Source organism: Crocodylus porosus, unplaced genomic scaffold (genome assembly GCF_001723895.1).
Source record: "Crocodylus porosus isolate Cpor-Errol unplaced genomic scaffold, CroPor_comp1, whole genome shotgun sequence".
In the NCBI taxonomy this organism is placed as follows: domain Eukaryota; kingdom Metazoa; phylum Chordata; order Crocodylia; family Crocodylidae; genus Crocodylus; species Crocodylus porosus.
In genome coordinates, this window is record NW_017728918.1 from 26,167,417 (window position 1) to 26,193,434 (window position 26,018).

At 44.1% G+C, this 26,018-nt stretch overlaps 1 protein-coding gene across 1 annotated transcript in view; it reads right to left on the minus strand.

The window, feature by feature from the left end:
* GRHL1 (grainyhead like transcription factor 1) overlaps positions 1 to 26,018 on the minus strand; it is a 61,150-nt gene that overhangs the window by 18,637 nt on the left and 16,495 nt on the right. Inside the window, exons 9-10 of the mRNA XM_019538139.1 lie at positions 9,550 to 9,708; positions 2,456 to 2,507 (exon numbers count right to left, since the gene is read on the minus strand). Coding sequence (XP_019393684.1) covers positions 2,456 to 2,507; positions 9,550 to 9,708 — 211 coding nt within the window. The remainder of the gene's footprint in view (positions 1 to 2,455; positions 2,508 to 9,549; positions 9,709 to 26,018) is intronic.

Here is a 26,018-nt window from a genome sequence, read left to right on the forward strand (position 1 = left end):
AAGTTTCATGAAAAATTCTAGTTTAAAATTCCTGCACTGAGAAGTACTTTGGTTTGATCTGATATTCAACCTACGTCACCCTAATCCGTCACATTTCCTCATGGGAACTCTAATTCACATGTCGCATGATCTGCTTTCTTTATTGGCCAGACTATCTGGCTGGACCCCATAAACTCAAAGCACTGTGGTTAGCATGACTCCCCTAGATGAACTGATGCGGAAGTTCAAAGGGAAGATCTAAGTGTATCCCTGGTAATGCAGTTATCAGGGAAGCCCAGCCTGTAAGAAGAACAGGGTACAAAAGAACTGAACCACAGCTTCCTGGAGGCACTAAAAAAGCTGAGATGGGCGCAGATTAATGTCAAACTAATCCTAAACAAAGCATTTCAATCAAGTCTGTCAAAATGAAGGGATTCTGATTTGGGTCAAACTGACCCTAAATGAAATATTTCATTTCAAAATTTCCCAGAGCAAAAGTTTCCAGCAGGGGAAATTTCCCATATATATTTCAGTAAAATTAAAAGATTTTCTATGGTGGGGGGGGGGGGGGAAAAAAAAAAGCTTCAAAATTTTCTAGAAATTGCCTTTTTGGTCACAAAAAAAAAATCTTAAGCAAAAACCGTCAGCCGGCTCTACTGTGAGGCAATCCATGTATATACAGTTATGATGTCAGGGAGGAGTGGGAAGGGAAGAGTACAGCACCTTGCATTTAAAAAATGGCCACTCCATATTTGTTCAAATTTTGGGGGATAAAAGGGTCTCTTTGGGATTAAGCTCATGTTTTGCCCCCAAGAGGGATTTTTCTCACAGGTTTGATATGGAATACCCTTCTCCGCCATTAACGGTAGATCTACATTGTGCATGGTGATCTGTGGATGGCACTGAGGCTACTACACTCAGATAGAACAGCCTGTATCATTCAATATTTTAAATACAACACTGGCATGTGTGGAACCTCCTCTTTAGGATGTACTTCAAAATGCTGCCCTCGCTATAACTACCCCAGAACAACCAGATTTCCCTGTGACAACACTTTCTCCTGAAGCTGCACCACCAGCTTTCCTGACTTGCTGGGTCAGGAAAATCTTGTTTGATGAGCTGTGAGGTGAACACTTGTTGAACCGGTTGGACTGTTAGAAGTTCAGCTTCTGGCAAACACATCCAGTGACATAACATCTTCCTCATGCAATAGAAAGGGGGGCAGGGGGAAGGAGTGCATGCTTCTCTGCTACACAGCATGGAAGAGAAATGGGGATATACATTTTACATAAATCACCCCTCTTAACAAGTAACTAGGCACATACAGGGAGTGAGTGTATGAAACTGGATCTTCAGGACAATGTTAAGAAGTTAGAGACATTTGGAAGAACAGAGCCAGAAAGTTGTGTACTTCAGGACTAAAGGCCTCAGTCTCACCTTCACTTTTGCAGCAGCTTACAAATATCAGGGGAGAGCATCAGGGGCTAGGCAAACAACTATTCACCACAGCGCCCCAGGGGAAAACCAGGAGCATCAGTCAAACTCCTAAAAGGAGGTTTCAGACTGGATACAAGAAAAAAGTTCTTCATGGTTTGTGTGACCAGACTCTGGAACAGACTCCCAGGGATGGTGCAGGCACCTACCCTGGAGATCTTCAAAAGGAGGCTAGATGCACACCTTGCTTGTTATTTGACCCCTGCAGTCTTTCCTGCCCAGAGCAGGGGGGCTGGACCCAAAGATCTCACAAGGTCCCTTCCAGCCCTAAACTTCTGTTAATCTGTTCTCAAAACAAATCTCAAGCCAAAACTACCACCTGAAAAGGGATTAGCTTGATCTGGTTCATAGAAGCTGGGACTGGAAATTAGAAGAGCTGGGGTCTTACTCCAGACTCTGCCACTTGTTACTTCAGGGTCCATGCCACTTCAGGCCAGATTTGTAAATGTTCCAAGTACTTCCAGCTCCAACTGGCTTTGGCTGGAATCGCGAGTGCTCCAGCAGTTCTCAAAATTAGATCCCTGCCCAACCTGTGCATCAGTTACCCCTGCTGGAAATCTGGGGTGGACAATGCTTACCCAGCTTTGAGGGACACCTTGTACAACACTTTTCATCTTTGATCCCAAGTGCCAAGTCTTGGATCCACAGCTGCCACACCTCATTTTCTCAACTGGGTTCCCAAGTTGGAGATACATTTGAACTCATTGATACTGATTACACCAAGCTCTTTCTGGAGTGAAGTTGTATTAGAGTCCCAACTGATCCATGGCACAGTAAAAACAGTTTGCAAACCTAGATATAGTGGCTTATACATAAGGGAATTATTTTGTAGGTTTAAAAAAGGGGATTTGTGTATATAGGAGAACTTCACTGCACCAGAGACAAAATTCTGTAAGGGATGTGCAGTCTAATAATTTAAAGGCTTGGAAGAATAATTTTTACTTACAGGCATTCAGCTGAGAACTGGGGTCAGTGCACTTGCCTTTTCTTTTGCTTTGTTTTCGTTCTTCATCCCTGATCTTCCTCTCTGCTCCCTGCCAGATAAAAGATTGGGGGACAGGGAGAGGAAAGGAGAGAGGGGAAAAAAGGATTTTCAGTTGTTTGTTTTTTCTTCCCCCCTCAGGTCAGTGACACTGATTTTAAAGAGTAGTACTTGCAGAGGCCAGTCCCCACACCACCCTTGGAGGCAGGTCAGCCAGAACACATTGCTTTTGAAGTCTGGCCAGTATTTATTTTGAAGCACCACCATCAAATCAAACAGTCAGAGCATCTACCTCAGTCATCCACTTTTCTTTTAAATATGGGACCAGGAGCTACTGAACAGTTATCAATTAATCTCCATGCACATGAAATCATCTCAAACCATGGTATCCAAGATAAAGAGTGCTATGTGCAATTCTCTCTCTAATTAAGTGTTCAGTCAACATTTTCAATCAAAAAAAAATTATCTTAAACTATAGTTAAGCTAAATTTAAATGAACTATAATCTTAAAAAGGATTAAAGCAAGACATGTCAATATATCAGAAAGATCCAATCAACAACACCCATTACTAGATCACTGTGGTGCCCCTGTGACGAAGCCAAGATGACATATGACCTGAGCTAAGTCACTCCATCTCCTTATGCCTTTGCATCACCTGCCTTGCAAGGGTCTGGTGAAGGGTGCCCAGCACTTTAAAAATAAGCAGCTACCAAAAGAAGCCAAGCATCATAGTTTTGATCTCAGTTAGAGGAGAGCAGGAGACGAGAAGAGATGCAAGGGGTGCCAAGAGTAAGTACCACAATGAGGAACAGGACAGGGACTTGAGCTGTGGCTGAAGACCCCCATTTAGTTGAGTCTTGTCATTGGTTTTATCGTCTTGAAAAATCCAGTGCCTCTATAAGCAATAAGTTATATTATGCACTGCTGTGCTGCCCTGGGTGTATTATAGTTCGATAACATGGTGGTCCTCCAATTCTCTACACACCTGAGTCCCAAGGCAGATGCAACCCTGACTGTGGCTTGAGACCATATAGTTAGTGATTACAGAATACACTCCTTTGCATAAAACTGCTAGCTGTTACTTTTGCTCCATCACTTTTTTTTTGGAGGGGCAAAAATTCTGTAGACTCTGAGGTCCCATTTCCATCTAATCTACACTTGCAATTTACTGATCCACAGCACTGATAAGTTCATGTAAAAAAAATGCCTCTTGTTCCAACGATACAAGACATCAGAGACAGTGATGAGGCCAGGAAAGATCAAACAGTTGATTGTGGCTCTTCAAGAAACCAACATCTTTTTTTGTAAGAGACCCCTAACACTACAGTGTTGTAAGACTAGGAAGTTGCATGGGTGTATGGATCATGGAGGCTGAATAAAATTGCTTAGATCAACTGCTTGAGTTTAAAAGAATGCAGATTCAAAGATTTAAGAACATCCAGCTGCCATTTAACCATTTAAACAACACAGTAAGGCCCCAAGCTGAGGGAACCCTTCAGTTTATGACTCTACCTACCAGGCACATTGCAATACATCAGCGTTATGGTGGGAGTGAAGGCTCAAGGGGTCTGCTGAGATTTGGGTTTAATTCTTCATTTGTTAAGCACCAGCAATAAGGTTGACCTAATGCAAGGCAGATTCTCCTTGAGAGCAATTAACAGCACCAAAAGAAGACCTGACATCTCTTAAAGAAAATTAGAGCAATTCTTATATGTCATAACTGCCCTGAACATTTTATTGGCAGTGCAATCACACGCCAGATTGTGCATGACATGACTGTGTTGCGTCCCATTGAATGCAATTAAAATAATCAGATAACAAGCATCTAGCAAGTAAGCAACAACAAGACAGGGCATGCAGAGTTGCTGCCTATGACACAAGCATATATTACCTAGCACTTTTTGCAGTTTATGAAGTGATCAAAAAATTACACACTGTGAAGCAGGTCATTAGATTTTTATGACGACTCTACTTCCAGAGAGCTTGGTGAGAGCAGAATACCAGTGTGAAAGGTTTTGCCATCAGAAAACATCTCTCTTGCAGGGCTTCCTAGTTACGTATCAGGCAACGAAACAAAACTGTACAGGATATTCAGTTCACTGTGAGGTTTTACTGCAGGTGGGTTCTACCGTAAATATTCTCTTTGAATTCCATTACTTATATTCATATAACCCAGGGCAAAAGGGTGGCAGTGCTTAGAAGGTGTAATAAAACAGGCCTGGTAAAAGGCTAAGTCTGCCTAGAAGCTAACTTGCTACATCACAGCAGAGTAAAGTGACCATGCAGAGCTACAAGATAGTCAATGGTGCAAGATGAAAGCACCAGCAGGTTGCAAGATGTAAGTTTTTGAAGTCAAGTCTTTTGCTGGCTGGCTTAATAACTAGATCAAGTGAAGCAGGGAAACAGTTTTACAGAAGAGTTAGTACTTCTTGACCTGTTCTCACCCCCCTTACCATTCCCTACACTTCTTCCTTCCCATGCACCTCCAACCATAGTGCTAATCATTGCAGAGAACAAGCAAGCAAGCAAGCCTCAGTGGCTGCAGCACTGACCTGAAAGCTAGAAAGCCTGGGTTCCCTGTACACCACTCCAGGCTAGTCTGTATTACAAAGGCTCTGTAGCTCTACCAGTAAAGCCACCAAGTGGAAACATAGTTTATACCAGTGGTTCTCAACCTGTGGGCTGCAAGCAGCTCAATCAGCACACTCTAAGCTGCAAGTGTGGCCCACTATGGCAAATAGGGTGAGAACCAGGTTTATACAATGAAAATAAGTTCTTTTGTGATATAAACATTGTCTTCAAATGGAGTTAAGCAACAAGCTATAGGAATCTTTTGCCAGAACAAATTAAGCCTAGCCACAGAGGTTTGCCAGAAGAGTTAAGTAGGTTGGAGGCAGGATACATATTTTCATGCTCCTTTGCCAGCTGATATGCTGGCAAAGCTATGTGATGGAGACCTGGCCTTACTTAGCCTCTCTGCACTTGGGGGATAATAGGACTCCTTTACGTCACAAGGGTTAAGGCAAGGCTGAATGCATTAGACTGATATGCTCAGATACCAGGTCACAATGACCTTGTAAATATTTAATAGAAACAGATTGATCATACAGTTTTCATGCCTTGGCTCTTACTGGAAAATAGGAGGAAAGCAGAGATGTTGTTGGGATTTTTTTTTTCCAAGGTGCCAATGCTCTGATGGGAGGGGCACCAAAGAGGCAGGACTAACGTGTGACCTATGAATTACCATCCACATCACAGGCACATGCAACTGCAGGTTGGAACAAACCATTAGGTGTTCAATTGAGTCTGTAAGAGTATTTTAAACAAAGCTTGACGAAACACTGACCTGGACTGGGAGTAACTTGTTCCTACCCCACCCAGTGTCTAATTCAGAGTCAGTTTGAGGTACAGTATAATTATAATACAATCTGTTTAAGAATAATGCTACTGACTTACAGCCTCATCATGAAGTGTGACAATATGCTCTGGGTTGATACCAAGCAGTGCCCACAGATTAAATCCAACAAACTATAGTTTTCCCTTTTAGTACAAAATAATTTGGTGAAACACATGGAGAAATAATGGAGAGTGAGACTGATCAAAATCCTGGAGAAAAAAAGAACGATATAATGGAGGTACTGTTTAAGTGTGTGTTGTAATTTATGACACAGACTAAAATGCCTTCCTTTAAACTTATGCACTGACTGCAGGTTTGCCATTTTATTAACAACCCGGTCTTATGAAATGAGAGAGTTTGGGAGTCAGTAATTTTATATCTTGTAACTAACTGAGGAAATTGCAAGTACAAGAAAATCTTTGGGAAGCTTGCAAGCACTTCGTAATTTTCTACAACGACAGATCTTTCCAAAGCAACCAAGGCCCATATCCTCCAAAAGGTTTATTCACTAAACTCCTGTTGCAATGAATGTGATTTAGATGCATAAATAAAACATGGTATTTTCAAGAAATGACTTGGGTTCTTTGAAAAATCTATAGAATTTAGGTGCTAAAAGTTACTCAGACTTGGGCCAAGTCCCATTAGTTTTCCTAAATAGAGCAAATTACTTGTGAAAATGGGAAATAGGAGCTTCAGCCACTAAAGGGAAAGTAATTAAAAAAAGAGCTTAAGATGTTATTGTGGCCCTGCTGACAGTCCAGCCAGTAACAAGACAATGGGAATAGAGTGGGGGCTGAAGAGGTGTGGCCAGTGTCCACACATGCTACAACCAAAGCAGTGAGATAAAGCTAGTCTATTATTTGAATTACTGTAGTACTTTGGGGCCTTAGTCACAGGACATAATGCATGTATTGCTGTATTAACAAAGAGCAGAGGCAGATCATAAACACTTTAGGCAGGAACTTAGGTGAGAGGCAACAGATAGATATGGGGGTGGCACAAGAAAACTGAAGCAACAGCATTAATCATGGCACATCAGTGACCTAATTACTGCCAAGATTTTTTATAGAGAGGTAGTTGTAGGAAGCATGAAGACAAAGGTGGTAATCTATGAATCTATGCAATTCATGGTGAAGAACATGGATGACTATGGAGCTCCTCCCAAGCATGAAGAAAACCATGGAGGAGTTTCCTTGAAAAAATGAACAAGTGGGTGATGAGGACTGGCCTGAAGCAGATGCCAGCCTTTCAAAACTGAATGGAACTGAACTCCTTAGCTTGACCTGGATGCGGTGTACATCTGCCCTTAGAGATACCATGAAGAAAGAGTCTACATGTTTTAGGCAGAGATCTCTCTCCAAATTCTTACAACCAGGCCAAGTCAAAAGATGGTCCCCCAGATTACATGTCAATGACACAAGCAAGAGGGAGACAGAGGTAGCAGGGAAGGTGAAAGAATGCCACTTCAAGCCATACTGAACTCAAGGTGATGACTAGTCACGCAGGAACACATGGTTTGGACAGACAGAAATGGGTCTAGAGTAAAGAGGTAGATCGGAGTTGGAGGCAATAATTCAATTAGCATTTGTGTGCAAGATTACTCAGTAATAAAGTGCACCCCTAGGACTTCCACTGATTGAAGTAGGGTTGAGGGGGAGAGGAAGGTGCACCAAGGGAAAAAGTTCATGTAAAAGGGGACTTGTTTATATTAGGAGAGCTCCACTGCACTAACGACAGGGTAAAGAGGGAATTAGCTGGGGACAGCATCATTTAAACCTGAACTGTCTGACCAGCAGCCCAGGAGTTGTTTAAAAAAAAAGTAATAGTAAAACTGGGATGGAGGGAGGAAGGGGCAGAGGCATTAATTCTTCACCTCCTGTGCGAAAGCAGGTCTGGCACTTGCAGTGAAGAAGTCCCGTGGGCCTGGGCTAGACCACAGGGCTTCCCACTACAGCTGCTGGACCCACTGTGTTGGTACCAGTGACAAAAGAATTAAATGATAGTGGTGGCAGTATTTAAATTACTCATTTGAGTCGGACACTCCTGATTTAAACCAAGAGAGGATATGATTTCAAGATGGGAATGGCCAGCTGTGTCAAAGGCAGCTAGCAGGTCAAGGATGGAGTAATACTTCTGAGCTTTGCCAAAGGAGGGGTACCCAGGCTCTCAGAAGAAGCAATTCTGTTAAGTGCAAGGGAAAAAAGCTGAAGTGGAGGGGGTCTAGGATGGAAATGGAGGAGAAGTGTTCTTCAGACTGTGACTCCCAGTGCATTCACTGAGCTTAGAGACAAAACAGGACAAGGAACCAAAAGCAGGAGAAGCAAGTGGGTGGAGGGTGTGGATTCTGTGGTATGACTAAAGTAGGCTTGAATTGAGAAGGGGAAGAGCCAAAGCTGAGAGAGAGGTTAAGGAAAGAAGCTGTCAGGTCCTACATAGAGATTGCAGGAAGAAGGGAGGGTTGAGACTCGAGTCAAAAGGTAGCTAAGAGGTGACTGAGATTGTAGGGTTTTGATACTATTAAGTTGGACACACAAAATTGTTTAGCTAGGATGATGGCAGAACTGAAGGGAAAGAGAATAGGTTTGCACTGGTGGAAGTCAACTTGGTCACAGTTTTTCCACCAGAGAGATTTCAAAGCATGATTGCAAAATAAAGGAAACAGGTGTTTGGGATGAATCAAGGCTGGGGCAAAAAAAAGTTACAGGGAAAAGAGAGCAAGAAACGGAAAAGATCAACCAATGTCTCAGTAGAAGAACAGGCAGACAGAGGGGGCTGAGAGCAGACAACAAATCATCAATGCTGAAGGACTGGAAGTCAGAGAAATTCTGAGTGTCTGGATGAACAAAACTGGATAGTAGCTGGAAAACAGGTACTCAACAACTAATATAGTAGTAACTGGTAAAGATCAAATCAAACTAACAGGCCTTTTAGTGAGGGAGAGGCCTGAACCAAAACAACAAATTGGATGAACTGAGAGCAAGGAAATACATAGCTCAGGGGTCAGATGGGTCATTACCATGGAACTGAATTCACTGAGGAAGAGCATGAGAGACTGCAAGGAGAGGAAGAGGGAGTCAAAGATAAATGGATGGTAAATGACAGCAAGAGAAGGGAAGTGGAGAGAAGGTTGCAGGTAGTGCTGTTTTAGAGAGCAAAATATGGGAAAGGGGGAAGAACAAGGGTTTGGAAGCAGTAGGAATGGGAGAAAAGAAACCCAACACCCTCACCATAGCCTGATCTGGTACAGGGCAGCAGGGAGGGGGGGAAGGGAGTCCTCCTACAGGAGAGGTCAGCTACAGAAGCAGATTCAGACAAAAAATATCCAGGTCTCCTGAAAAAACAGGAGGTCTGAACTCCAAAAAAAAATCTACTGAAGTCCCAATACAGTTTTTTTGACAGTTTGGTATGGTCAGGCTCAGTATCATCTAACACAACCCTCCCCCCCCCCCCCCCGACCAACAACTGACACTGTGCCTAGAAAGGCTGCTCAAAGTGCTGCTCTTCTGAAGGTGGCAACTTCATCTGGGGTCACTAAGATCCCTAAGTCAAACAGGAGGATTTGTAATACTGAAAAGCATACTGAGGTTTCAGACGGTCTAAAATAGCAGATGACAGCATCAGACAGGAAGAGGCAGGTCATCTTAACCAGGGGACAGCCTTTCCAAAGGCCTTCTTTGCAGACTGACCTGACCTTACCTTGTCACAGAAGACTTTAATCTGGCAGTAAGCCCTGTGCACCGGTTTGTTACTCCTGTTATTGTAACTGTAGGTATCAATCTGAAGGTTTAAGGGCAGCCCTTTCACTCCTTTCTGGGAGGAGAAATCTGTGCTGAGGCAGTTTACAGAAATGAAAACCTGCAAAAGAAAGTGGGGTGGGGGAACAGCTCTGATCAGTAGTAATTCATGTATTGCTAAAGATTGCCACAGGCAGCCAGGTTAAGACACAATACAACCCATGCTGCTTGGGACAGAGTGAATTTTGAACCTTAGACTAGACATTTAGCACTACAAGTCCCAATAGTGCATCAGCTGAAACACCAAATCCACAAGCAACAGTGACAGCTGCCCAACTCTTACATGGGCAGCCACTGCAGAGGTACAAAGATTCACTTCCCTGGTGCAGATTACAGTAAAAAACCTTCAAGCACCAGACAGACCCATGATCATATCCTCTGCTTGACATATGATGGTTCTTAAATATGTAAATAAGATACTAAAATTATGTTGTATAAACAAGATATTAACTTGAAACACAATAACCCCATTGGCTTCAGGATGACAAGTCTTGAGTCTTCAAGAGAATATCATGCTTAAATCTTTGCAGGATCCAAAACCTGAACATTCCCCAGCAGTGCTTGCAACTGCCTGGATGTTCAGAGAAAGTTAAACCTGAACCAGCTTTCTCTTTTTAAACTTCTTCTTCTTTTTTTTTTTTTTTTAAAGTTAATGGAAAAAATGCGCTGAGCTTTAAAATGATTTCAGCGCAATACAATTAGTTGTTTTATTGATGCATATAGAAATTGAACTGTCTGGTGTCTCTGAAAAGGATAAAATGCTCTCCTCCCCAAAATCTGCACCTACACAAATGCCATATAAAAGTCTTCTTTATTATACAGTTCCAGAAGCGATAGAACTTAGCAATGCTACAAATCACCAGCAATAAGTGTATGGATCAAAATTAGCCAAAGCACTTGAATGGATTACTTTCTTCTCCCTTTTGAGAAGGGATTCCTATAATTTGTAAAAGCAAGGATTTCAGATGCAGAGCAAGAATCTTACCTAAGATATTGAGAAACCGTTTCAAGAATTAGTTGCTATTTTGTTTTGGCTACTCATAATAAACTGAAGTTAATGACATCAGCAGGAAGTAAGGGCCACCTATTGAAATTTGAGGAGTACTACAATTTTCTAATGAACATTGTTAAAAAAATAGAAAAGAAAAAAAGTTCACATTACACAATCTTTTGCACAGATGGCACAACAATTGACAGATACTGAAAAAAGGGGAGAAGTAAGCAGTGTCACAGGTTAGGGGGGCCAAAGAATTTCCAGGGGGATTTTTAATGAAAACAAAACAATCAGTCTGTGATTAATTCAAAGGTTGATGGATAAATAATACTTTAACCACAGGATTTGAAAAATCTAGTGCAGATAATCTTCTCTCATAATAAAGTTTAAATTGTCAAAAAACTGCTACAATTTAAGCTGCAGCCCCACTAACATTCAAACAGAAGGCAAGGGAAGGCTGTACCTGCAAGTTTAACTCCAAACAAATTAGTCTCTCAGGACACGTCCAGACGAGCATGGACGTTTGTTTCCCCAGGGACAAGTAGCAGTGGCACACCTTGCATCTCTGCTACTTGTCCCCAGGCCCATGACACATGCTTTGGCACACAGAAGGTTACGCAACGTAGGGTAAAGGAGGCTGAGGCCAGCAACTGTGCTGGTCCCAGCAGCCTTACCTGGTAGTCCTGGAGGCCTCTCAGGGCCGCAGCCATGGCAGGAAGCCTGGCTGGCAGCTGGAAAGTGGCTCTGGCTAGCCACGCTCTGGTATTGGGCAGCGCATGCTGGCGCCACATGCGCCACCTTGCTTTTTTCAGCATGGGTTTTTGCAACCCCAGAAGATCCTGGGGTCAACCCTTCCTCTCCCGCCGCCCTCCCCACCCCATGCTGCAAAGTAGCAGCACTGGGAACGCCTGCATGTGTGGCGTGTGGCACCACAAACAGGGCTACAGTGCCACATACTGCACATCCACGCTCATCTGGACACACACAGCCTCAGGTGCCATCCTGCTCTGCCGCCTGCTTAGTTTGAGACTAACAAGGCTAACCATCTCTAATTATTCACAATCAACGTGCCTGACAAAGTCATAAGGAAGTGGTTTCAGGTGGCCAGTTACAGAGTTAGCTATTAGCAAAAACCCTTCCTGAAATACTGAACAATTCTCACCGACCAGATACACACTATAGGCCAGGGGTGGGAAAAAATATGGCTTGTGAGCTGCATCCAGCCCACTAAGGGATTCTATCTGGACCATGGCATGTTCCTCAGGCCTGCCCGGCTTAGACACAGGGGAGCAGCCCAGGCTGTGGTGTGCGTGGCAGGGCAGGGATGGCACAGTAGCTGGACTCTGCTTCCCAGAAGCCCCCACAGCCGAAGCTTGTTCTGGCTGCTGCTGCTTGCACTCTATCACCTCCAGACCCAGCCCAGCTGCCTGAACACCCACCACTGGGGGCACCAGATGTAACAAGTAGGCAGGGAGGGAGGGAGGGGGTCTCCCTGGAGACCAGCCCAGGACCCCTGTGGGTAGGGCGCACTCAGCCAGGTGAACAGGATGAGGCCATGGACAGGTGGAGAACAACAGCACCTGGGAGTGGGACAGATGGGCGAGGCAGAGATCACAGGGCAGTGACAGGGAGGGCCCAGAGCAGAGCTGCAATCCAGGAGGTGTGGGGAGCAGGTTGCAGCTCTGCCCCGGGCCCCAGCCCTGCCCTGTTGCCATCCCACAATCCCAGTCCCAGCCCCACCCATCCCACTCCCGGACGCTGCTCTCTGCCTGCCTGAGGCCCCATCTCATCTGCTTGGCGACGTACTCTCCCCGCAGGGGTCCCAGCTGGTCTCCGTCCATGGAGACCCCACCTGCCTGCTCCACCCAGTGTTCCCAGCAGTGAGCATAGGGGCTCTGGCCAGATACCCACCACATGCAGCAGCCCACAAAATTTCCTTAAGTGTCCTGCCAGCCAAAATAATTGCCCACCCCTGCTGTAGGATATTCTCTACACACGTTGTTAGTAAAACTTTACAAATGGTTTTATACAGCTTTCAAACTTTAAAAAACAAGTCACTTAATATTGCATCTCTGCTCCAAAGTGGAAAAATTTCTCTAGAACAAGCAGGAATTGCTCCATTTTTAGTATCATTTCTTTTGATTGGAAGATCTTAGCATTTGGAGCCTTTACATCCAAGATTTTACATAGTCTATGTATATTTGGGAAGGAAAGGTTCAATTCTAATTAGCCACTTGGGCAAAGCATCCATAGCACTGCAAGATAATATTAGCAGCTTTGGTCAAAATGGCAAAGACATGTACAACATAGGCATACTACACTTGATCTGAGAGCCCGTTGAGCCATACGCATCTGCTCAATCTAATGGTTCAATGCAAATTGAATCTGCTCATCTGTCAGGTGGAAAGGATTTCTCTCTCACTTGAAAACAGCTGGCATTTGATTTGTTTGGCTTTGAAACACTGACTTGATTTCTATATTTAATACCATTCAGCCTTCTGCGAACTGGGAGGAGGAGCAAAGATCAAAAACTTATAAGTCTTTTCTCTCCCTGCACCTTTCTGGGATAGGATCCATCCTGTCCAAATGTAGTCAACCCAGAACATGACCCATGTCATCCTTCCTACAGCATTATCCTTGTTGTCTTCTGATGCCAGACTGAGGCTTTTAAAAACCCATCTGAAAGGAAGTGGGAGAATATCTTCTCCTGTTCAGTGTAAACTTGATTTCTCCCACTCATTTTTTTTGTTTAGGTAAGATTTGAATCATGTTCTTAAAGAAACACAAGGACAAGTGACTGAACCAACTCATCCCCACCCCAAAATTGCCAGAAGAAAGAAAAATATAACCGCAAAAGTTGTTCTGCATCTCTAGCCTGCTCAGCAAGATTCCTCTTCAGATGTCCAACCTATTTTCCAGGGGCAGTTCCGCATTCTCAACTATATTAAGATTTGCTACTTTTCAAAAACATTTTCATCTTACCACCCAAAATTCAGCTTGTGCGACAGCACTTAAAAATAGAGCATTGCCAAGCCCAAGCATTTAAAAGCTGTGAATCAAGATCCTAAAAAACTGGATTGGCTTTAGTGTCATAAGGTTGTTAAAAAGGGAAAAGAATCAGGCACATGTTTATTTTTGCCTTGTGGCTTTTGAGTCTTTATGGTGCGCTTAAATCACATTTCTAAATTTTCTCAGTGACCTAGAAGACAAAAAAATTACTCCTGCAGCTTCAGGAACTGGGTATTTGCGGTTAAAAGAAAAAAATTGAATATTACAAATCAAATACCACAAAGGCAACTGTACATAAACAGATTTGTACCATTCCAAAACAGGTGCACATGTACCAATTTTCCTCCAATGCCTTACACTTCTGTAGTCTCCCCCACTTGAATAATAAATCACATTATGACAAGCTGGGAATTTGGCATCCCAGTACCTCTCTGAGGTGTGTAAATATTAGTTCTATTTTATAGAAGGGGAAACTTAAGCAGAGAGATTAATTAAAGCAACATCTCCGAGGTCCAGTGGAAGTCTGTGTGGCAGAGAAGAGAACCCAGGTCAGGTCGGAGATTCAAGCACAAGGCCATTCTTACTCCATTTCATTATTCAGAGAAACTTATACTAAATTTCAAAAAAAGTCAACAGAGAAACAAATACCTGATCTTTAATTTAAATACTCAGGAAGAGCAGAAAAGTGGCTCAAGTACCTCTGACACAACAGAGTTATTCTACTTTTCAAACGAGGGAAGCAAGGGCAGCCAAAGCTCTAAAGGCTTCTCTGTCAATAAAGTGGAGTCCATTTCTTTAATGAGTACTAAATGTGCCTACATTTTTCTCTTAAGCACCTTAACGCTCTCTATACCACACAAATTTTACAAAGCAATTTAAATTTTGCCAGGAGGCTAAATATTAGAGCTTTTAAATGAAGATAAAATTAGTGTTCCTTTATACAACATTTATTTTTCACTGATGAGCAATCAAAATGTACTTGGAGATTTCTATGAACACTAAGAGCATGTAGGGTTGTCAAACTTAACAACAAACATTTGGATATTAAATCTTGTGTTTCAGGGCTCTAGCCAGCTCTGTGACAGGGGGCAAGCTTGAGGCGGAGTCTCGACCCGCTCACCTGTCTCTATGGGGGAGTCTGCCCAGTCTTTCCTACCATGACTGGAGTGCCCACAACTGGTAGAAAATGCGGGAGACTACCCATTACATGCCCTGATGCCAGGGGGTGCTATCCAGTGCTCTGAACCTCCCCTACATGGTGGCCCATGCCTCACAGATGGCATCATAAATTCTCACTATACCCCCAGACTAAAGCCAGACCAAGCTTAGCCTTGGCTGTCAGGCCTCTTTCACACATGCATTCAGTCCTGCCTCCTCCCACTAGGACCTCTTGCACTCCACCCCGTCTCACAGGGACTCTCTCGCACTGACAACTTGTTCCACCCTGCTCCCTCTCGGAACGGCTCCTGTAGGCCTTAGGGCTTTATCTGCATCATGCCTTGGGTGTAGGGGGGCCATCAAGGTACCTCAAAAAAGAGGACAGTTGCATCTGTTCCCACCGCCAAGAACAGCGTGCGCTTCTGAGGCCAGGGGGGTGGGGCCTGGCAAGCTCCCACAGGCAGCTGTGGCAGTGTCAGCAGCAGGCGAAGTGGGGAGCTCCCACAGGCGGCCGCAGCAGTGCTGGTAGTGGGGCGAGGGGAGGAGGTGCCAAGTGGTAAAAAAAGAGAGGACATAAAGGCGTCCAGTTTCATAACAACAGAGGACAGAAGACCAGAAAACTGGACTGTCCTCTATAAAATGGGACATATGGCCAGCCTACTTGGGTGGCAAACAGTCTCTTGGGCCTCTCCCGTGACCCTCACCTGCGTAGTGGCCAGCCAAATTCCCAACCTGGGCCAAGGTTGCCCTGGCCCCACTCAGGGCAAGTCTACCTAAGCATGAACAAACACATACTGGGCCCCTGCCCCACATACTGGGCTCCCAGCCCTCGGTTCCCCACACTTCCCTCAACTTGTTCTTCAGGGGGTTGGCCCATATGCTGCCCGTTAGGCTGTCCCTCAACCCTCATCAGGGCCCTCACTACCGCCCCCTCTCTGGAGCTACACATCTATCCCCTCCCTGGGCCCTCCAGGGTCTCTCTCCCCTGTGGGGGCTCACGTGGCTGCAGCCCATGCCTGGCTCCCTTATACCCACAGTGCTGTGAGGGCTAGGGATTATCAAGGCGCGCCAACCCGCCTTTCACCAGGGAGGCGAGCGGTCCTGGTATTTAAGTGGAGCTGCCACACCACCGGCAGTCCCTCCAGGGCTTCTTATCCCAGCAGAGTGCAGTTTAGGTCATGCCCAGGACCAAGAGCCCCCTGCTCTTACCTGCCAGATGTTTCATACAGCAGCTCAGGCAAGTGGCATCTCTGCCTGGCTGCCAGCAGCAAACTGCTGTGTATGAAAGGGCCGCTACAACCAGGCACCTGCTGCCTGCCTGACTCAGCCCTTAAAGTGGCAGGCACTACAAGTGCACTGCCACAATCTCTAATCACATAATGTTAACAAGCCATTAGCAACATGGATGAGATTAAAAGCACAGGGCAAATTATCCCACATCTGCCTACCGTACAATTTTCAGACCTTTCTTTAAAGCATCCAGACACTCTCAGAGATGGGACACTGGTAGATTTATTTGGACCTGATGTAATGTGGCAACTCCTATGATTCCAATATTCACTGCAGTTTCATTTTCAGCATTACTACACATAAAAAAAGACTCTACAACTCAAATTTATGCTATATTATATTTTTTGTACCTAGGGGATTAAGATACAATCTAACAATTCTAAAATATATCGGGTGATTCTGTTATAGTCAGGCTTCAAGTAAAGCTTGTCCTCTTTGAATATTATTGAAGGCAGAGAGCTCATAAAAGGTTTTTGAGTATCTAAATTTTATATAAAAATTTATAGTTTCACTTGCACCTCATTTCAGCAATATGTCATTTACAGCTTCTCAAGATCCCTCTGAAGTTTGGTTTAATTCAGTTTTCTTGCAACAATGGTGGATAACCCAATTGAGTTGGCACCCTTTATTGGCAAACAGATTAAAATACCATGATCTTCTTAGAACTTTCATTTGGACGCCATACCCATCAACAGTAACAACATTTCACCTGAGTTTCAGCAGCAGACATTTGCTAAGTAATGTCTGGGAGGGCCTTCAAGTAGGCCCTCTCCACAGCACAAGCATCCCTATCCTCTCTTTGGGTGGCTCAGCACATACTGCCAGCCACCCCAAATCTGAACGTCACACCAGCCTTGGACACCAAGAGGCCAACTGCATCTTTCCTGAGACTTAGCTTTTATTCTCTAGGGACAGCACTGGGTGTTATATAGTCTGACTCACTGGAAAGAAAGACACCAGCAAGAAGCTGAACCATCCCCAGACACGCAGAGCTCTATCTGGGATGCCTGCTTTACATGCCATGTCATCCTGTGGGATGCAGCTCATTGACAATCCCTGAGTAGGCCACAACCAAAACTGAGCAGCAGAAGAGACCCAAACAAGTTGCTGGGGACCCTCAGCATATCTAAAAGATGCAGGAACCAACAGAGAAGAGGATTTGTCCAACTTAAAGAAAAAGGGTTGGGGAATGGGTCAGGGGGTTCAGGCTAATTGCTTATTCTTGTATTCGTTCATACATAGAATTACCACATCTGCAGTTGAGTACCAGAGGCCCTCAGTAGCTAAAGACTGATATTACCCCATTGGTGGTCGTCTGTCAGAGCTGTAACTCAGGGTTTCACAAAACTCTGGCAGCTCCAGCCCCAAATTCTACACACAAGTAATTTATTATCCATCCATCAGAGAAAAGCTCCATCAATACTGAGGTTGTTAATACAATAGTGATGGCTGGAAGTCAGGTTAGGTCTGGCAAGATGGTTAGCAAATCTTAGGAAAATAAAGGGAACTAAGACAAAGTAGCACCTCTTGCTGGGAATATTTTCCCTTCTAAGAAGAAGGGAGCTTGATAAAGATCAAATGAGATGTTGCCAGTGCTGCTGCTGTCACTATGTTGAGTCTCCTACCTTCCACTCATTTCAGAGTTTTTACAGTTAGAGGGAGGTGAGCCAGGAAGCAGACAAAAAATGAGAAACAGAGGCACCATGGGCTCCTCAGTCTCCTTGTGCATTCGGGATCAGACCTACCAGGATTTTTCAGTCCTACTAAATATAACTAAGTCCCAGGCTGCATGAACCAAGTACTGGTCTAACCAAAGAATTCACTTGGTTAAGTTTGGAAAGCTGAACATAGGCATGACCAAACTAAGACCCAAGGCATTACACTGTTGTGAAGTACAGCATGGGAATGCGTAATATTTTCCACATGCAGGGAAATCCTAGTAGCAAGTTCATTCGGTCAAGAAAGCCAAAAATGAATAGCAATGAAAAGAAATATTCCTTCCCACAAATACAGTTATAGCAATTGTTATTCCAAGGAAGAGACACGGGGTGACTGTGTTGCAGATTGCCAGTAGCAAATTCTGTTACCATGGGGGAAAACATGGGTTCCAAAGTTCCCAGAACAATGGCATTTAAATTCTTGGTAACAGTATTTTTTAAGTTAGGCTAAAGATGCAAGGCCTATGCCAGTTTTTGGTGATGATATGCATGGCAGCAGTAAGTGGCAGGCTTGCTGAAAACAGCCACAGGCAGAAAATCCTATGAGGATTCCAAGTTTCCTTCAAGAGTGTGAGAAGGAATACGACAACTTCTGAAGCTGAAAATCTGCCTGGAATTAATAAATTGGTTGAATTCTAACAGTGACTAGGAGAAACATCTCAGCTTTCCACAGAAAAAAAATAGATTTGTTAAGGCATCCTTTTTTTCCCTATAATAATGGAAAAGGCGTGGGTATCTGCATTTGACTATGAAAACTGAACAGCCCAGAGTAACAATTCCCATGGAAATGGGAATTTTAGAAGGCTGAGCCTAGAGTTATCATGTCATGAAATGGATTCCAGAGCATAAGAATAAAGTCAAGATTTCTTTCTGTTTTGCAGTGCTTAAGAAAAAGTGCAACTTGAGTATCTCTTTAGGAAATCCTGAATAGGGTTGGGTTGGTTTATGGGGGGTTTTTTTGTTTGATTGTTTGTTTTTAAAGAATCTGTATTACAAACATCAACATTTGTTTACAATGACTTCTACCCGCATCCCAGCTTCTCTCTATTCATGTCCCAAGTATTTGTGGTTCTACAGCCTTTGCTCTGACCCACTGTCTTTTCTTTAAATACATGTTTGACTCATCACCCTCCCATTCATACTCCAGTCTTTAATTTCAGCTAACTAGACCTGTACCTCCTTCATGCAACTAAGTGGCAACACCTTATTTTAATGAAGCATATGATTGATGTTTCATTAGAATGGCATTCATATAAATGCCTGGGATATGTACCAATCAAGAAAGTTAAAATTTGCTTCTACAGTGAACTCCAAACAAAGATTATTCTAGAATAAACTTTTTGAATAAATCAGTGCTATGCAGACAAAAGAGTCCAGCTTCAAGTTATGTGAAGTGATCCACCCTCTTCAGAGGGTGTGTTCAATAAGATGTGCTCAAGGATTGCACGTCATGGGCAGATTCCATTGTAGAGACCACCCTTCTTAGGTAATCTTCTATTTCCAGAGACCAGCCCAAAGTATCCCCAAATAGTCTAAGGCAGAACTCTGCCCCTCCTATATTAGCACAGTTAAACAGCTGATTTTTGCTTGCCCTTTAAGGTTTTGCATACAAACAACTGCCCTGCACCTCTACACAGGCTGAAAATACACTAAATCTTTTTATAGATTTCAGGACTCACCGCACAGTAAGGTTTTCTGGCTCTCAGTGCCACTTCAGTACATTATCTATTCTGTGGCATTACGAACCTCTCCACATACAGTATTTTGCCTCCAAGAACTGCCTCTCTCAGAGGAAGAGTATTCTTGGGTTATGAGTCTGGGGGGTGGGGAGGGGGTCTCTCCCCTCTCATCACCAGCCTAAGCAAAACAGAGGGAAACCATCAGGGAATGCTTGTCTGGGAGCTGAAGGAAACAATATTAGTGAGTCAGAAGGTGGTGCTTTCTTGCCAGGGGCGACTGCGTAACCCATCACAGCATAAGGGTCACCAAGCTGTTACAGATGTACAAGGCAACCTGGTAGAAGGCTAGGTAGAAAGCCAGGTTAATTGTCCATCTTCATTAAAATATCGCGTGGAACCTTTACAAGAACGAGCATTAACTTCAGGTCTTCCTCAGCCTCTAAACTGGGCGATTCCATTCTGTGAAGCTCCATCTCTACCAGAGTTTCAGTTGACCAGACAAAAGGGTGCTCTTCACCTCCATGTCCTGAACTACTGTCTAGAAGCCCCAGTAAATTTATACCTTTTACTCCTGCTGTGGCTCAACTCTTATATGTGAGAAATGATTCCTGTATATGACAAACTATATAGAAAATGTTTGGCTGACAAAGTTTGGATAATTAGGAGAGCCAGTCCATAGGGCATCAGGAGTTTAGGCTTCAAAGTGTGGTGGCTAGCTCCGATTAGACACTATGTTCACTGAACAAAGGTCTTAGGGTTTCTGTAGGGCAAGGCTCATGGAGAATATTAGCTGGGGCACCAAGCTGAATCATGCAAAGCCAGTCATCCAGGGAAAAACAAGCTAGCTGAATTATCTAACTCTCAGTGACCTAAAATGAGGCTATGTTCCCAATACCAGGAGTTTGTTTTACAAGGTAATAGTCATGAGTAGAGCTGGCAAGACTGTACCCTTTGTAGATGGAAGAGTGGGAAATACTGGGGCAGAAATCTACATCTTTAGTAACAGTGCCACTAATGTACATCACAAGTCAAGTAACAACTTAAGGCTCCAACTAAAGGAAGGAGTCACCATGCTAGACACTGCTCACATGTATGGTAAGAGTTCCTTGTCCAAAGAGCTTGCAGCCTAATCTGACAAAGCTACGAAAAAGTGGTGCTATTTTCCTCATCTACAGATGTGAAGGGAAGCACAGAAAGAGTGAGTGATTTGCTCAAGAGGAAGATGTCTGCAGAAGGAAGAACTGAACCCAAGTCTTTCATGCTCCAATCTAGAGTGAATCACAAGACTACCCATCCCATGAAATTGCCTCATCTGCCCTCCAGTCATTATTCCACCTCATCTAGTATCGCTCCTCCCCACCAAGTGGCATCAAGCAGCTGCCCTATTTTTCCTAAACAAAGGGCCAGCAGGTACTGGATTCCTAAACCATCTTTTGTCTTTTCCCCCCACCCCAAGCATGAAATCTTCATACCACCCCATCACTTCTCAACCCAGTCAAATTAAGCAGCCTTCATTATAGGTGGGGAAAATTCACCAGATCTTAGACTCGCTACTGGCTCATTTAAACCCAAGAAGCCACTATTCTTCCCCTTTCAGTATTTTCACACCTCCCCCAACCCAACACATGTTCTTTGCTTTCAGTCTTCCCCCTTTCCACCAACTCAGTATCCTCCTCATGCTCTCACTCCCCTTCCTGTCATTAGAAGCAAGATGGACATAAACAGCCTTTTCTGTCGCCTCTAGCCTGGCTTCCTTCTCTCCGTCAGTCCCTTCACTGTTGCAGGAGATGGCACATCTTTTGGCCCCTGCCAATTTTATCACTCCTTTCCATGGCTCAGTGCTCACTATGATCTGCCACTTCGTTCTGAAATGAAGCTGTTTCTATTGATTTCTCACCTGCCCCAGAGCACAGTAGCCAGCAGGGGGCTCAGGACAGCTGCTAAAAGGAAAGTATACATTGGAGGAAGAAGATACTGTTTCTACAGCTTGTCTGCCACAGTCTGGAGTGGCAAGCTCTTGACCAGGGTAAACAAATCAGTGCACAAACATTGCATCAGATCACCGCCAAGCTATGCCGAAATCTCAGCTGTTGAAACGGTAGGATTTCTACTGGTTCTCCCAACAGAATACTACTGAAAGCTGCTCAGACAGCACCTAACACAGCATCCACTGTCTCCTGGGCTCCCAATTTGGTTTCACTGCAGTTTCCTGAAATCAGAATGTTCAGTTTCAGCAATATTTGGACTTTACGAATATTCTCTGGGAAAACTTTAATTCTACAAAGTGTGTAAAAACCAGTAGAAAAATTCTTGCCGAAATGGGTGACTTCAATCACTGATGAAGCATATCCCTAGTTGTAAACTGCTTCTCCCATCAATACCTATACCAAGGGAACACTGTACATCAGATAGTTAAACACTTTTTTCAGATAAGATCATTTTTGCATTTTTATAATTAAACCATTGCACTTTTTACTTTGAAGAGCTGCTATGCAGCACAAGGAACTCATCTCTTGCTATATTCCATGCCTTCTTCACACACACAGTCATATAAGCCTCTGTCAAAAAAGTGAAGTAAATGAACCGTGCAATAAAAATTGTTGAAATTGGCTCAGCTACCCTCTGATAAGATCATGGAGTTGGGAAAGAGCTGCAGCTCTGATGAGTAATCTGATCAAGACTCACTGACAAATGTATTCACTCTTTAAAAAAAAAGGCGGGGACAGGGGGTGGGGGGAGGAGGAAATGGAGACTTGGAAATGCAGACCTACGGCTGCAAAGACTGTCCCCTCATAGATCTTACTCAGCTTTTGAACCCTAGGCCCAGATACAACACCACACTCACATAATTCCCTACTTGCTTAGTTTTAAAACTAAAGGTGTTTTGACTTCCAGTTTCTGTTGCTTTTTAAAGTGTTCAGGAGTGAAAACTCAAGCTCAGAAGGCTGATTTAACACCAGTCTATAGCCTCATCTAAACCTACTGTTTAGAAAGCATGTGGATTTAAACATGCTAACAAGTGTCCCACTGATGCTGCTGGGGGGTGGGAGAAGCACTCTTCCACAAAACATACTATCAGGAGCTTTTATGCACAGTTCCTCTGATATACCTCAGCCCTGACCTGGAGGCACCACCCTGGGGAAGGAAAGAGTTCTTGGCTCTCTACTGGCACTGACAACAAAGATGTCCATGTCAAAATTGCTACTGGCATAACTGACATCCAGCAACTGAACAAAAAGAAGAGGACAAAAACTGCTAGTTAACTTCACAAAGGGCATTATAGACCATGTGGATCGTAGGAAAGTAGGGCTGGAAGGAACCTAAGAAGGTCACCTAGTCCAACCCCCTGCTCAAAGCAGGACCATCCAACTAGATCACCCCACACAAGGCTTCGTCTAGCCAGGTTTTGAAAGCTTCCAAGCATGCAGCTGCCACCAGTTCTCAGGGTAACCTATTCCAGTGTTTTTAATAGTGAGATTTTTTCTTCTCCCTAATATCCAACCTAAAAACTTTCTTCGTTGCAACTTGAGACCATTGCTCTTTGTTCTGTCATCTGCCACCCCTGAGAACAGTTTACTCCATCCTCTCTCAAACCCTACTTCAGGCAGTTGAAAGCTGCTATTCTTCAGACTAAATAAGCCCAGTTCCCTCAGCCTCTCCTCACAAGTCATGTGCACCAGCACCTTCACCATTTTTGTTGCACTCTGCTGGACTCTCTCAAATTGGTCCACATCGTTTCTGTAGTGGGGGGCCCAAAACTGAACACAGTACTGCAGATGTGGCCTCACCAGTGCTGTGTAGAGGGGAATAATCACTTCCCTTGATCTACAGGCAACATGCCTACCAATGCAGCCCAATATGCCATTAGCCTTCTTGGCAACAAAGGCATGCCACTTGCTCATATTCAACTTATTGTCCACTATACCCCCGGAGGGCATTTTCTGCCAAGCTGCTGTCCAGCCAATCAGCCCCCAGCCTGTACCAGTGCATGTGACTGTTCCATCCTAAGGCAGGATTTTGCACTTGTCCTTGTTGAACCTCGTAAGATAGGAATCTTGGCCCAATCCTCCAGTTAATCTAGGTCTCTCTGAATTGTAGCCCTACCCTCTAGCATATCTACTACTCCCCCCAGCTTGGTGTCATCTGCAAACTTGCTGAGGGTGCACTCGATGCCATCTTCCAGGTCATTGACTAAGACATTGAAAAAAAACCAAAACAAAACAAAAAACCCAGCCCCAGGACCAACCCCTGGGACACCCAACTTGATACCAGCTGCCAACTACACATTGAGCCAGCATGGATTCACCAACAGCAAGTCATGCCTGACCAACCTGATTTCCTTCTATGAGTGACAGGCTCTGTGGGTGGGGGAGAACAATAGATGAGCTAGACCTTGACTGTAACAAGGCTTTTGAAACTGATATGCAACTGGTTAGACCATGATATTCAGCAAACAGTCATCAATGGCTCAATGTCTAGTTGGGAGGAAGTATCAAGTGGGGTTCGCCAGGGGTCTGTCTGGATCTGGTATTATTTAACATCTCCATGTTTTGAGCAATAGGATTGAGCACATACTCTGCAGATATGCAGATGACACCAAGTTGGAAGAAGCTGCAGATGCTCTGAAGGGCAGTGCTATGATCCAGAATGACCTAGATAGACTGGAAAAAAAGGCCCACAATCAATTGGATGAGAGTCAACAAGGACAAGTAAAAGTTCTATACTTGGGATGAAATAATTGAATACAGACTGGAAAATGACTGGCTGGGTTGCTGTACTCCAGAAGACCTGAGTTATAGTAAACCATTAGCTGAATATAAGCCACCAGACCAAAAAGCACACTGTCATTTGCAACTCAAGGGAAGTGATTCTTATGCTGTATTCAACACTGATTACTTTGTCATCTTCAGAGTACTTCATAAGAGATTCTTCGAGGACCTGCTCCATGCTCTGTCCAGTTACTAAGGTCAGGATGACTGGTCTGTAATTCCCCAAATCCTCCCTCCTTCCCTTTCTTAACCATGAGCACTGTATTTGCTATTTTCTAGTCAGCTGGGACATCATCCACCCTCCACAAGTTCTCAAAGAGGATACCTTATAGATCTGAAATTACATCAGCCAGTTCTTTCAGTACCTGAGGGCACATCCCGCATGACCCTGCTGACATGAAAGCATCTAGTTTCTCTAAGTAATCTCTAACCTGTTCTTCTATTACTCTAGGCTGCGTGTCCCCTTCCCTATCTTTGCTGTCAACTGCACTTGTCATCTGGTAGCTGCCCCTATTTGTGAAGACTGAAATAAAAAGGTATTAAGTACTTCAGCTTTCTCTGCAACACCTGTACCTAGATAGTCTTCTGCATTCCATAAGGGACCTATAGTTTCTCTGATCTTCCTCTTACTTCCAGAATCCCTCTTTACTGTTTTTTATGGCCTTTGCTAGTTGCATCTCAAATTGTGCCTTGGCCTTCCTAATTTTCTTCTTGCATGCCTGTGAGATGCTCTTATTCTCCTCCCTCATCCGATGACCAAATTTCCACTTTATGTAGGATTCCTTTTTGAGTTTCAACTCACTGAAGAGATTGCCATCTAGCCAGGCTGGTTTCTTGTTTCATTTCCCATTCTTCCATTACAATCAGGATAGTTTGCTCCTGCACCAGTAAAAAGACCTCCTTAAAGTACAGTCAGCTCTCCTGGACTCCGTTTCTAACTCAGATTTGCCTCCCAAGGGATCCTACCCACTAGTTCCCCAAGTTAAGGTCTACTTTTCTCAAGTCCAGGGCCCTTACTCTGCTGCTCTCCCCTCTTCCTCCCCTTTGGATCTTGAACTCTGTCACTGTCACTCAAATTACCTCCCACTTTCACATTCTCAACCAACTCCTCCCTGTTTGTGAGCAGTAAGTCAAGAAGAGCCACCCACCTTAGCTGGTTTCCCTGCCATCTGTATCAAAAAGTTATTCCCAACACACTGCAGGAATTTGCTGGATTGTTGTATACTGCTGCATTTTCCTCCCACCAGATGTCCCAATAATTATAAAATCCCCCATGAGAACTAGGTCCTGCGATTTGGAAGTTTCCATCAGTTGTTTAAAGGTGGCTTCATTTACCTCCTCCTGGTTCAAAGACCTGTAGCAGATGCCCACCATGACATCCCCCACTGCTGCTCTCCCCTCTGACCTTTCAACAGGTCTACCTTTCACTTTGCACTGGACCTCAGAACACTTGTACACTCTCTACAACCCTACTCTAAACCTGTACCATGGTCTTGATGAATGATTCCCACTCTGCTTACCAGCCCCAAAGCCCCAAGTTCCAGAACTGTTTTCAGGTATAAGATCTCATTCTCATTTGCAAAAGCCCTGGATGTACAGCAGTGTCACCGATAAAACTGGCCCCTTTGCTCGCACATACTAGTGGCTGACAGGTCATGGTAGGGCTGACTTGTATCGACCCCAGATCTGGAAAACCTTTCACTTGGGTCTTCATCCACTCCATTTGTCCATCAGTGCCTCAGAAACTGAACAAG